Consider the following 12,084-nt stretch of genomic DNA (forward strand, 5'->3'; position numbering starts at 1 on the left):
TTATTTTGCTGTGTGCGGTACGTTTATGGGTGTCAGCAAAGAGCCTTTGGGCCCAACGTGGGTGTGTAACCCCCTGCTAATAACAACGTGCAGGGTGTGCAGCCGGTTCTCATTCCCAGGTCGTCAAATACTGCCACTTTCTCACGCCTCTTGCACAAGGCAACCTTAAGCATCTGTATGATACAAAGTGACGGTATTTGATGGCCAACGGATTGTTACATCACTGTGTGTTTTTTTATGTCCTTTAGTGTCAGCCTGTGTGTCTGTTTGACCGACACATGCAGCAACAGGATGAGCCTCTGCATTCACACAAAATCACAAAATCCAGCAATGCGGCACCTTTCCGCAGGGTTGTGCTGAGGTGTGGGTCTGTGTATCTGTGCTATAAAAGGAAAACAACCACAAAATAATGTGTCATTACTCTGATTTACTGCTCTCTCTAGCTCACTTGACCACCACTGCATTTTCTCTCTCTCTCTCTCTCTCTCCATGTTTGAATGCTGTGTCCAAACAACAAAAGTGAAATATTATACCTGTAGCGAGTGTCTAGTAGCCTACCCATTTTCAGAAAGTGAAACACACTCTCCTAATTTCTAAGATCGATCGTATTTGGAAACCCAATAATTAAACTGATGCAAAAGTGCCAAATGCAGTTCATTGAATGGCCACTTGAGGCTGGCTCTAAAAGGGAGTCAGTCCCCATAGACCTCCATGTTAAAATGCCCAACTTAAATGCAGAAATAAACAGTCCGTTACAAAAAACGACTGGATCTCTATAGCTTATTTCCCTGTTCATGACAACTGTACGAGGTGTGATTTTTTTTATAACTTAAATTTAAATTATATTAAGACCCATGTTGCTTTGAGCAATAGATGGCCGTCATAGACACTGACTGTTGGCTTCATTTGCAATGCCTCAACTCCATCCACGCTCCACCTCTTTGCCTAGAATGGAACACATTTTAATTCCCATCGGTGGAGGTGTTGAAAAATAAAATGGGTGAGTGGTTACTGGAGGTGTGGAATGATTCTTGTGTTTCCTTTGTGTGTTTATGATCTAGATCAGGGATTTTCAAAGTCTGATACTGTTTTGCAGATTGCAGACTACTTTATTTTATGAATAAAGAATATTGCATGTAAAATCTGAATCGGGAATTCATGAAAACATTCCTTGCAACTTTTATTTTATCTTTATAAGCCAAAAAGGTTTAATTTTCTAATCCAAGTTCATCTAAGACATATTTACATATATTTGTAAAATATATATATATATATATATATATATATATATATATATATATATATATATATATATATATAAAAAAAAAAAAAGAGAGAGAGAGATATCTCTATCTATCTATCTATCTATCTATCTATCTATATATATATATATATATATATATATATATATATATACACACCCTTACAGTCACACAGACAGTCATCATTATTAGGGCATCAACAAGGACCTCAGATTTACTGTATCTATAGTGTTTCGCAAACTATAAGGCTATTGAAGAGACACAAGGGAAGCAAGAAGCCATGTAAAAAATAAATTAAAAAAACAGAATTAATGGAAATGTGGAGGTTATATACTGCAAGGTTGAGGAGGAAAAGTGAAATCAGATGAGCAGGTGAATGAGAGTGGGTAGGACTGGGACAGGTGGGAATGAGGACATCTGTTGGATTGATGGAGAATGGCAATGCCAGGAGCTGGGGAAGTGAGAATGTGGCTAAAGGGAGGAAAAGACAGGACTGAGACACACTTTGTGACGGTATATTGGGTGTTCATCACTTCTAAAACTGCATAAATGTAACACACTAACTCCCATAGGTGGAAGGATTAAAAAATAAAATGGTTGAGTGCTTCCCAGAAGTGTGGAACAAGTCCTATGTTGTATGTGTGTGCTCATCATCCATCTGCATTTACCACAATTTTGTCTTTTGTATTTCTAGTCACTTAAATCTATTCATGATTGTTGAACGTCCTCAAAAGGATATAAGTACCTTGTCTGTTTGGATCTTTGCAACATAGAAGTTTGAAAATCTAATAGAGTTTTGTAGTAAAAGAAAAACTGGACAATTTTAACTATTGTACCGAATTGTAACTCCTGTTTTGTGTTTGTTTGTAGGTATAGTCTGCGTGTAAATGTATGCGTATCAGTACAGATTACTCATGTTGTGGGGACAAAACTGGTCACACAGTCAATTAATGGGGACTCATTTAACATTTGGGTAGAGAAAAGGTAAGCTACTAAATTTTTGTGAAATACCTTGGTTTTTAGTTTTTGTTAGGGTTATGTTATGGGCTGGGGTTAGGCATGTAGTGGTTCTGGTTAATATCATGGTAAGTCTCCAGAGAATAAACGTTAGTCATTTCAATGTCTTGCTAAGTGGCAAAAACAACAAGTGTTTGTGCATTAACACTGCAAGTAGGAGCTCTCTTTGCTTTACACCTGATCAGATCGGTGGTTGTGGAGGATATCTGGTCCATCAGAAACATCATCATGAGTCCGTCTCAGCAGAGTATCAGCATCATCTCAGGTTTACTCTTAATCTCAGGTAATAATTGTATTCACTATTTTATTGTTTGTAGTTATGTTATATTTTCCAGACTGACCCATGTTTAGCTCTGCAACTGAAAGGTTCCTCTTTCTCCTCATGTGAATAATAAGCAGTACTGTTATTATTTTGTTACAGTTAATGTAGTAGTTTATCCTGTCTATTTTAAATTTAAATGATCCTTACGGTGCAATGTCATTGTTTCTGTTTTGCCCAGGAAAATTTAAATTCCTTGCATATGAGAAAAACATGAATCTGTCATTTATCTATCCTCTATATTTCACATTTGTGATAAATCATTTGTAGTGTTGAAATCAAAATAAAGACATCTTTTCAAAAATGTAAGTCATTATGCTACATCTTTAAGTTATTTCAGGATGCAATTGTGACCTTATTTGTCCTATGCAATATAATTACTCAAAGCAATGTTAAGATATTGATTTAATGATACAATTGTTATTCAAAACTCATATGTCCAAATAATTCAGATTTTTAGTTTTGTCTGTGATATTTATGTCTGCAATAATATTCAGTTTAGTAACTTAGCAGTTAACAAATACTCTGTCATAGTTTTGTTGCATTTTAACCAAGTGTAAGCAGTTCTGTAATTGCACAGCATTTTCTTTCACATGGTTTAGTATAGCTTTATAATTAGAAAGCAGCTCTTCATTTCTCAAAATCATTTAAAAGTGTAGTTAAGGTGTAATTTAATCAACAGTCAAGTGTTTTTATAAAAATTCCTCTCTCTCGTCAGTGTCTCTCTGTTATAGTAAACTGTCGTGTAAAGAGGGCCACAGCGGTCCAACCTATGAGTCCATGCAGGCTGTGTTTGACCTAAAAAACTTCAGGCCAGCAGTGAACCTCAGCAATCCCACCATAGCTAACCTCTCCTTCACCCTGTATGCTGTCCTGGGGGTGGTGAGTTTGTCAGTTAGCGATCTAAGAAAAATACTAAGAGCACTCTATACAGTATAGCAGACATAGGAAATGTAAGGGAACTTAAATGCAGATGTTTGCTATAATAAAATTGTCTACATTCAGGCAAACATACATCACTGCAATCTATATTACAATTAATAATATGTGCATTTTTATAAAACATTGCATTTTTAGACTTTAAACTCTATGGTTTAATATGTAGCAATCAGCTTCACATTAGGTTTACCTGTTGTCTACTGTATTTCAGAATGAGAAAACCCAAATACTCACTACTTTCTTGTGGCTGAGACTGGTAAGTAGCATGGAAAGATATAATAACCTGTCAATAAATATATTGCAATCGGATGTTTAATGTGCCTGTAACTATGGCAGAATCACATACAGAGAAATAAAATGGCAGGCAAGCAGATATTTTCAATTTAAGATGGTTTAAAATTTAACAACACATTATTTCTGATTAATTCACTGCAGTACTGGCAACACGAGTTTCTGGTTTGGGACCCTGATGAGTGTGACGGCGTCAGCAGGATTTCTCTCCCTGTGAGGGAGCTGTGGTGTCCAGACATCATCGTGTATGAGTTGTAAGTTCTCCAGCTTCAATGTTTTTTTTATTTTTTTTTTATGGATCTGTAAGGGTCTTGTACTCACATACTAAAAGTTCAGGGCACATCTGGTAGCTGCCAAAGACCCTCAATCCCATCTAAACTACGTCCAGATACAAGCTGGTCCATTGACCATCCAGCAATACTAAAAAAACAACTGCTGTGTTGATCTTGTGAACCAGCTGCATCATCGTTCCCTGAGGTTTTAGCACATGCATCAGTCCCAAAGGCTACACTGAGTGCACAAATGTATTATGTCCCTGGGGAGGTGCATCACTCGTCCTCAGGGCGTTCCACAATCAAATAGGGCCTTTTCTCCCTTGAGGCAAAGTGTTCTGCTATTGGTCAAAATTATGCTGAAGAATTGCCACAGGCTGCCTTTTTCCTCCTCTGGACATTATGTCAACCCTTGTGTTGAAGAAACAAACATTGCCACGGTCTTAGGTAGCGAAAAAGTGATGTCCATCGTATCTGGGATGGACATATTCAAGAAGTTGATACACAGTCAAAAATGGCTGGTCCAAAATATGACTATATGGATCAACCATATACCGGGAAGGAGGGGGATTAGTTAATTCTGCTCAGACTGGTTTGGGATATTTCCAACTCCTTTTGTTGCAGTATCAAATTGTTTCCCTGTTAAAACATGTTTGACAAGCATGCAAAGCTGAGAAAGCATAAAATTGTATGAATTGTAAAAACTAAATTTAACCTCATATTTTTGTTTCCCTGTGGGACTCATTTAAATATCTGAATCTTAAACCTGTTCCTCTTTATTTCTTTTACTTCATCCTGACTCCTCCAACCCTCCCAGTGTGGATGATGATGTTTCCCAAGCGTGCCCTTACGTCTACCTCAACCACACAGGTCGCATCCGCTGGGACAGGATGCTTCGGCTTGTCTCAGCCTGCAACCTGGAGATCTTCAGTTTTCCTTTTGACGTGCAGAACTGCACATTTACATTTGGCTCCTACATGCACACCAGTAATAAAAGGCTTCTTAACTTCTTAATTTACACAACTCAAGCCAGTAAGCCCAGTCCTGGGCTTACTGTACTTACAGAACCTAAAGCTTGCTCAATAGAGGGTCAGAAAATACAACCACAGTCTGTTTCACTTTTGGGATCTTATGCAGGAAACAAAATAAATTAAAAATTAAAAATAGAACAAAAATATAAATCATTATGTAATACATCAGTTATCACATTTAGCTAACTTATTTATTTTGGTTAGCTTAGATTGTCCTGTTGAACAGTCCGGCTACTTTTCCCTCTGTCATTGTGTTTTTCCCTATCACAGTAAGGGATGTGAGGATCACTCCAGCCCTGACTTTTAAGCAGATGTCTGAAAACTCAAAGCGTTACCTGGAAGCCAGTGGAGAGTGGGAGCTGGTGGACATACTGGGAGAGACCTCCATCCTCAAGTTTGGGGTCGACGAGTGGGACATCATCACGTTCTGGGTGAGGGAAACAGTTCACACTGAGTTTAACACTCTTACGTGTACAAATATAACAGCCGTTTTTAAAATGCTGGCTGACTGGCCTGCAGCTGCTGTTCTGGTTCACTCTCACTGCTCTCATAGAATCATTTTCTGAAAAAAAAAAGAAAAAGAAAAACATTGTCCACTACCTGTTCTGCCCCAAACAGCAGACAGACACAGTCAGGGACAAGCTTGTGAACATAGTGGAAGATTAAGCCGCTAAAGAGACAGATATTTCTCACAAGAGTTGGTAGATACAGAAAAAGACCTAAGAGAGTGAATATTGGATTTACATTCATCAGATGGACACAGACAGTATGCAAATTTTGCCATATCAACTTAAAATGTGATATGTCCACACTGTGTTCACAACTGTTTTGCCCCAAAGTAGCCAAATTAGTTATTGCAGCTTTAACACAGAATTAACAATGCAAAAATACCAATGGTTTCCTCAAGAATAACAACTCTTGGTGCATGTACTGGCATTTGGTTAAATGTTATCTTTTAAATACATATTTCCCTCCTTAGATAGTAAAGTTAGTTTGATATTTGTTGTGATAAGTAGCCTAACATGATTTTTTTTGTTCACTAGGTGGTCATAAAGCGACAGCCAATGCTCTACGTGGTCAACCTGCTGATCCCCAGCTCCTTCCTTATGCTCATCGACATCCTGTCCTTTTACCTGCCCCCCCATAGCGTTGACCGCGCCTCCTTCAAGATGACCCTCATTCTGGGCTACACCGTCTTCCTGCTCATCATGAATGATCTGCTGCCAAGCACAGCAAACGGCACTCCCATCCTAGGTGAGACATGTAGAGGTGACATAACTTGAGCACTATCATAGCCTGGGTTATAGGGTCCACCATCACTAACACCATGATAATCCATGGTTTGAATTAACAATAACTGGTCACCCCTTAAAGCTGCACTTATCAATATTTTTATTTAAATGATTCAATTAAAGTACTGTGTAATTTGAAAAGGGAATTGCTTGTGTCTGCAAATGTATAAAAAGTAATCTGTTTGCCAACATTTTCCTAAATACAACTGTAAAATGACATGTCAGTTTTGTGTTTTCAGCTTGTTTCGCTGCGCCCAAGTGGCAAAAAATAATTATTGCAGTGTTGACTTTTTTCTCTTTGCTTTTGACTACACAACTGCTCAACTGTTTGAAGATGCAACAGCTAATTAAAGCTGTAGTGCGTAACTTTTTGATATTAATGAAAATCTGTTGCATCCAAGCCATTGCCAAATGAGTTGCTACAAAGCTAATTAAGACTCAATCAGCTCCACAAAACTCTCTGTATTTCTCAGTACTGCTATGTTCAGCAAATTATGTCGTCCGGGACTTTCGCACACAGAAACTCGAGTGAAGATAATTACTTACTTGCCGACAGTTTTGTTGTTATTACTTAGAATTCCTCATGGGTGCAACATAAACTATGTACTATAGCTTTAACACAAAAATACGTAACTGAAATAGAAGAATAGAAAAGAATTGGCCTACATTCTTAGTGAGAGTGAGGATTTTTGACTTTTTTTTGTATTCTGTTTCAAGATGATGTTGGGAGCTACGAATTGATTTTATAAAACATTCAGAAATCACAGATCCAATGGAACTGACCAACAACTCTGTCAACTCCATGCAGATATACAGTATTTGGGTCTTCTGCTACTGAGTAAAGATGTTTTATCTCTTTATGTGTATCCTTCGATCTCTCAATCTATCCTTCAATCTAGGTATCTATTTCTCAGTGTGTCTGGCCCTCATGGTCATCAGTCTTCTGGAGACAGTTATCATTACCAATGTCCTCCACCACAGCACCATGAAATATAAAGAGGTTCCAAACTGGGTGAGGGTGGTTGTCCTCAAACACATAGGAAACCTCATCTGCTACCGTTTTCCGGAGGACATCCAGCCCCCTTATTTACCACAGAAGGATAAACCTGAAAATTCAAATGGTGTTCCAGAGTCATGTATCATCCAAACAGCCAGCCAGACACCTACCCAGCACCCAACCAGCAACGGAGGTAATCAAACTCAGTAAATGACAAATACTACTTTGCCATTACTTTTGCCAACTAGAGCTCCGCAGTGGCCTGATCTAAAAAATACTAGCAGCCATCTATTCTTCAAAACAAAATTCATCAATTTATCAATGTCAGGTAAGGAAATAAACTGATAATACACTTTCTACAGACTATAACCAATCAATCACAGTCAAGTTAAGGTTAAGGGACCATTCAGTATTTATGGAATGGACCACCGGAGGAAAATAGGGGAGGGTCATGTCTTGTTATTCTTTGTTGAGGGGGGGGTCATCCAACAGTTTTCAGTCCAAAGTGGCTTGTTTGGTGCATATTTTTCCATGTAGCTCTTAGTCTCGGCCCTCCTTCGCTACCAGATGGGTCTGACCCATGAGTTTGCTGTGGGGCAGGGGGAGCTGCCCCCGTGGTGGCTGAAACGGATAATTGCATTGTTTAAAAAATGAGTGGAATAATTACGTCTGGCATGACCAGATATTTTATATCTTAAATAACACAAAACAACTAAATGGTGGTAGGTAATACATCAATATTTCCTGGCTGACGATGCGAGCAGCAGGACATAAAAACGAAAATGACTGTTGCTAGTCTTGACATCTTACCGTGCCAAGGTTACAATAAAGGTTTCCTAAATGCCACATTTGATGTCAGCTTACTAATTGATTGCGGGTTTTGTGTAGATTTGGATTTACGTTTATTTGTTTAAACGGCAAAGTGGAGGAAGCCTAGTGACGAGTTCATAGCAACCAGTTTGTGTGTTGAATGTTACCCAGAGTGCCTTGCTGAATGGTCTCAATATTTTATTGTTTTATTTCATGTGAATACTAGTTTACTAGATGAGTAACTTAGTATATATATTTTTTTTTTTCAGTATTGTTGTGGCTCTTTTTTTTTTTTTTTTTCTTTTTTTTCTTTTTTTATTTTACTAATACATAGAACAAATTAAGAATTACAAAGACAACACAAGCTTCAAACACCCCCACCCACCCCTACCACCCCCCCATGCATTCACACCACAATCACCACCACAATCAACTCCACATCCGTAGTGTTTTAACAAAAAAAAACTATAAATAAAAAGAAACACAGAGCAAACAAAATAAAGAAACAAAAAAAATTAAAAAAAATAAAATTAACATAAATCAATCCTCTAATTCAAGTAAACAAACATTCCATTTCTTTTCATGTTCAATTATTCTGTTATTTGTTGCTATAATTGTTTCCAGCATATGCTGATGATAAACTCTATTCTTAAAGTGTTTTATACATAAATTTGATATAGTTTTAGCTTTAAAAATAAACATTTTACCTATCAAAATAATCATATTCGAAAAGTGATTACATTTACCCTCATATACACATAACAAAATATTCTGAGGTGTGATTCGCAAAACAATATCCATAGACCTTAACCATATCTGTATATTGGTCCAACATTTAGCCACATGCGGGCAAAAATAAAACAAATGCATCAGGTCTTCCTCCTCATCCCCACAGAACCTGCAACAAGGGTCTTTTTCTATCTGCCACTTAACCAGAGACTTTTTTGTTGCAATAATTTTATAAAAGATTTTAAGTTGAAATATTCTGGAATATGAATCAATTGTAGTTCTATAAATTGTTTTAAAGTAATCTTTCCACAAAATTGGTTCATTAAATTCGTCTTCCCAAAACAGGCAGGTTCTGTGTGGAAAAAGTGCAGTGCCTGTGATATTTAATTTCCAAATATATATTATTTTATTTATCTTTGCACCAGATACCCATTTTAAACATCTTATTGGTGGGAGTCAAACCATTAGTTTATTCTTCTTATCATTTTCCAATCTTTTTTTCCAAATTTGGGGAATTGCAGAAATTAACTGGTTAAATTGTAACCGATCAAGAGAAATGCTAAAAAATGTTTTCAAGTTTTCATAAGAAATAAAATCTCCAGATAAGTCTAAAAGGTCATTGACAAAAATTAACCCATTTTTAACCCATTCCTCCCACAACAATGGCCTGTCTCCAACCATAATTTTTGAATTCATCCATAGCAACTGTGTCTGAATATCTTGAATTGTATCTGGAGGGTAGTATTGGAAATTCAACCAAGCCTTCAGTGCATCCTTGAAGAATGGTGATAATTATTTTAAACTACTTTGAAATAGTTTATCAATATGTATTGTTTTTAATTGGTAAAAAGGAAATAAATTATTCGAGAAGAAGGAAAAGGCTGAATATAATCTCTGGCTCGTAATCCATTGAGTAACTTAGTATTTGAAGTAATGCAGTAATGCAGGAAGTGTGCATTTAGTTTCCATGCTTATTGTGTTTCCACAACAACCGTTAGTGAGTAAATCTACTGAAATGGCCACCACACCATAACAGAGGCGTGGGATGCGTCAGATGAGAATGCAGAGGTTTAGCCGCATACATCATGGCTGTAAAAAAAACAATTGGAATCTGTATATATTTACCAAGTGCAAACCAGTACAGAAGGTATTGATAAATTGTTAGGGGAGGGTCATGCCTTTTTTCTAATTGTTTTGGAGGGTCATAGAAACATTTTACTGGCGAGGGGAGGGTCATGTCTATTTTGGCTAAAGGTCCCAAAACTCCTCCGGTGGCCCCATAAATAAATAACGAACAGTCTTTAACTAAAGCTAGCTGGCCCATTTTCTAATTATTGTTTTTGCTCATTACTCTTAACAGCTACAGCTTGCAGTCACTGGGTGTAAACTGTGATCCCTCCTTTTGCTGTTCTCATGCCAGGTGCAGCTGCTCTGCCTGAACTGCAACAGATCTGTCAACACCTTGGCGACGTTCGTGCCCACCTCACCTCGCTGCAGAAAGAGAGCGAGCTGCAGGGCCAGTGGTGCCATGTAGGATATGTCCTTGACTTACTGCTCTTCCGGATCTATCTGCTGCTCATTTCGTGTTACGCCTTGGTCATCATCTGCATGTGGTGCATCTGGATCCGCCAGACCTAGGATAAATTCAGGGATAGTTCATATGATGTTTAAGTAGCAAATTACTAAAATGCAATCTGTATAACTAGAAGGTGAAGCAAAGATTTGGGCAACACGTATTACTTATTTTTTCTGTAACGTTTGTTTTCTGACTCTGACTCTTTCTGACGAATACTAATTTATTGGGGAAATTTTTGAGCAATATGTTCTTGTTCATCAACTTCTTAAATGTAAATTGCCTGATGGACAAAAGCTAATCTGGCTTCCACCCCCAACACAGCATCCATTTCTAGTGTGGTAGGGTTAGTTGTTACTGTGCTCAGTTGGTTTTAGGTCACATCTCCAAAGCAGGGGCTATGTGGTTGCCATTGGTGATCATAAATCTGAGTGGAGTCCCCCAGGGTTCGATTCTCAGGCTTCTGTTATTCAACCTGTATGCTCCATACTAAATAATGCAAGACAGAAATATGACTCCAGTATTTGCGAATGTCCGTCTGTTGGACGGTGCTCCACCACATTGGCCCAGGCTAAAATATCTCTACTATTGGATGGATTGTCATGGAACTTTGTACAGACATCCATGATCCACAGCTGATGAATTGTAATGACTTTGATGATCATCTCTTGCGCCACGAGCAGGTCAAAATTTTCCCTTGTAAAATATCTCACAATCTACTGAATCGATTGGCACAACGTTTTGTTCAGACATTCATGGTTCCCAGACAATGTAGACTTTGGTGAATCTCTAATTTTTCCTCTAGCGCCACCATGAGGTTGACATTTGTGGTTTTGAGTGAAACTCAACAACTCTCTTCTATTGCATGTATTGCCATGACATTTGTTGCAGACATATGGCCTATGTGCCCCCTTAAGATTAATTGTAATAACCTTTTATCATGTACTAATAAGAAAAAAAACTGTAAAACTCGTGACATTCCCATCAGCCTGAGCTATAGTGCTAATTAAGAAATGTGTGCATGCATAACTAAGCAAAGCATACTTTTTGTGCAGTTCCCCAGTAGGCAAATTGACACAACTAGTCAAGTGCATACTGTTGTGTTTGCCTTGGCCTCAGCTGTCACGAATACAAGTTGTTGACACATCTGATCCTCATGAAGATGATTCAAAAGCCTGTTGTACAATCCAAAAATTAATTATGCAAACACAGACATCAGATGAGTGGATCTCTGTAAGCAATTGGGAATACCCCAAAGGCTTACAGTAAGTCATGCTACAGTCTACCATATTCTAGAGTCAATATTAGCTTCTGGAGGACGTCAAACATTTCATTTAATTAGTGATAAATTAAAGGTGCACTATGAGTTCCTGCATGAGGTCACTTCTGTTGACGTTCAAAGTAAATAAACAAAACAGAGCAAGCTCGCCCTCCCCCCATGTTTCCGTAACTGTCATGACTAACTATCACTAACCCCCACCCCCTCCCCCAACCATCTTGTCTGTGATCTGCGGGAATGTGGTTTGTTGTATTTTTGTGCACAGCTGATTGG

The 12,084-nt window shown here is 37.9% G+C and overlaps 1 protein-coding gene across 1 annotated transcript; it reads left to right on the plus strand.

Annotated features, from left to right (window-relative positions):
- Positions 1-25: 25 nt before the first annotated feature.
- Positions 26-10,597, plus strand: LOC120565635 (5-hydroxytryptamine receptor 3A). The gene is made up of 10 exons (XM_039811542.1): positions 26-94; positions 249-361; positions 3,333-3,480; positions 3,749-3,793; positions 3,973-4,082; positions 4,918-5,087; positions 5,402-5,562; positions 6,175-6,385; positions 7,323-7,613; positions 10,380-10,597. The coding sequence occupies exons 1-10, from the start codon at positions 26-28 to the stop codon at positions 10,595-10,597; spliced, it is 1,536 nt and encodes a 511-aa protein (XP_039667476.1).
- Positions 10,598-12,084: the final 1,487 nt, after the last annotated feature.

Source organism: Perca fluviatilis, chromosome 9 (assembly GCF_010015445.1).
Source record: "Perca fluviatilis chromosome 9, GENO_Pfluv_1.0, whole genome shotgun sequence".
Lineage (NCBI taxonomy): Eukaryota > Metazoa > Chordata > Actinopteri > Perciformes > Percidae > Perca > Perca fluviatilis.

Bases quoted from the DNA above. Each gene is read 5' to 3' on its own strand.
- LOC120565635 (XM_039811542.1), top strand. From the start codon at position 26: ATGGGTGTCAGCAAAGAGCCTTTGGGCCCAACGTGGGTGTGTAACCCC. The intron at 3,481-3,748 runs GTGAGTTTGTCA...ACTGTATTTCAG, and splicing joins TGTATGCTGTCCTGGGGGTG to AATGAGAAAACCCAAATACT. The intron at 4,083-4,917 runs GTAAGTTCTCCA...CAACCCTCCCAG, and splicing joins GACATCATCGTGTATGAGTT to TGTGGATGATGATGTTTCCC.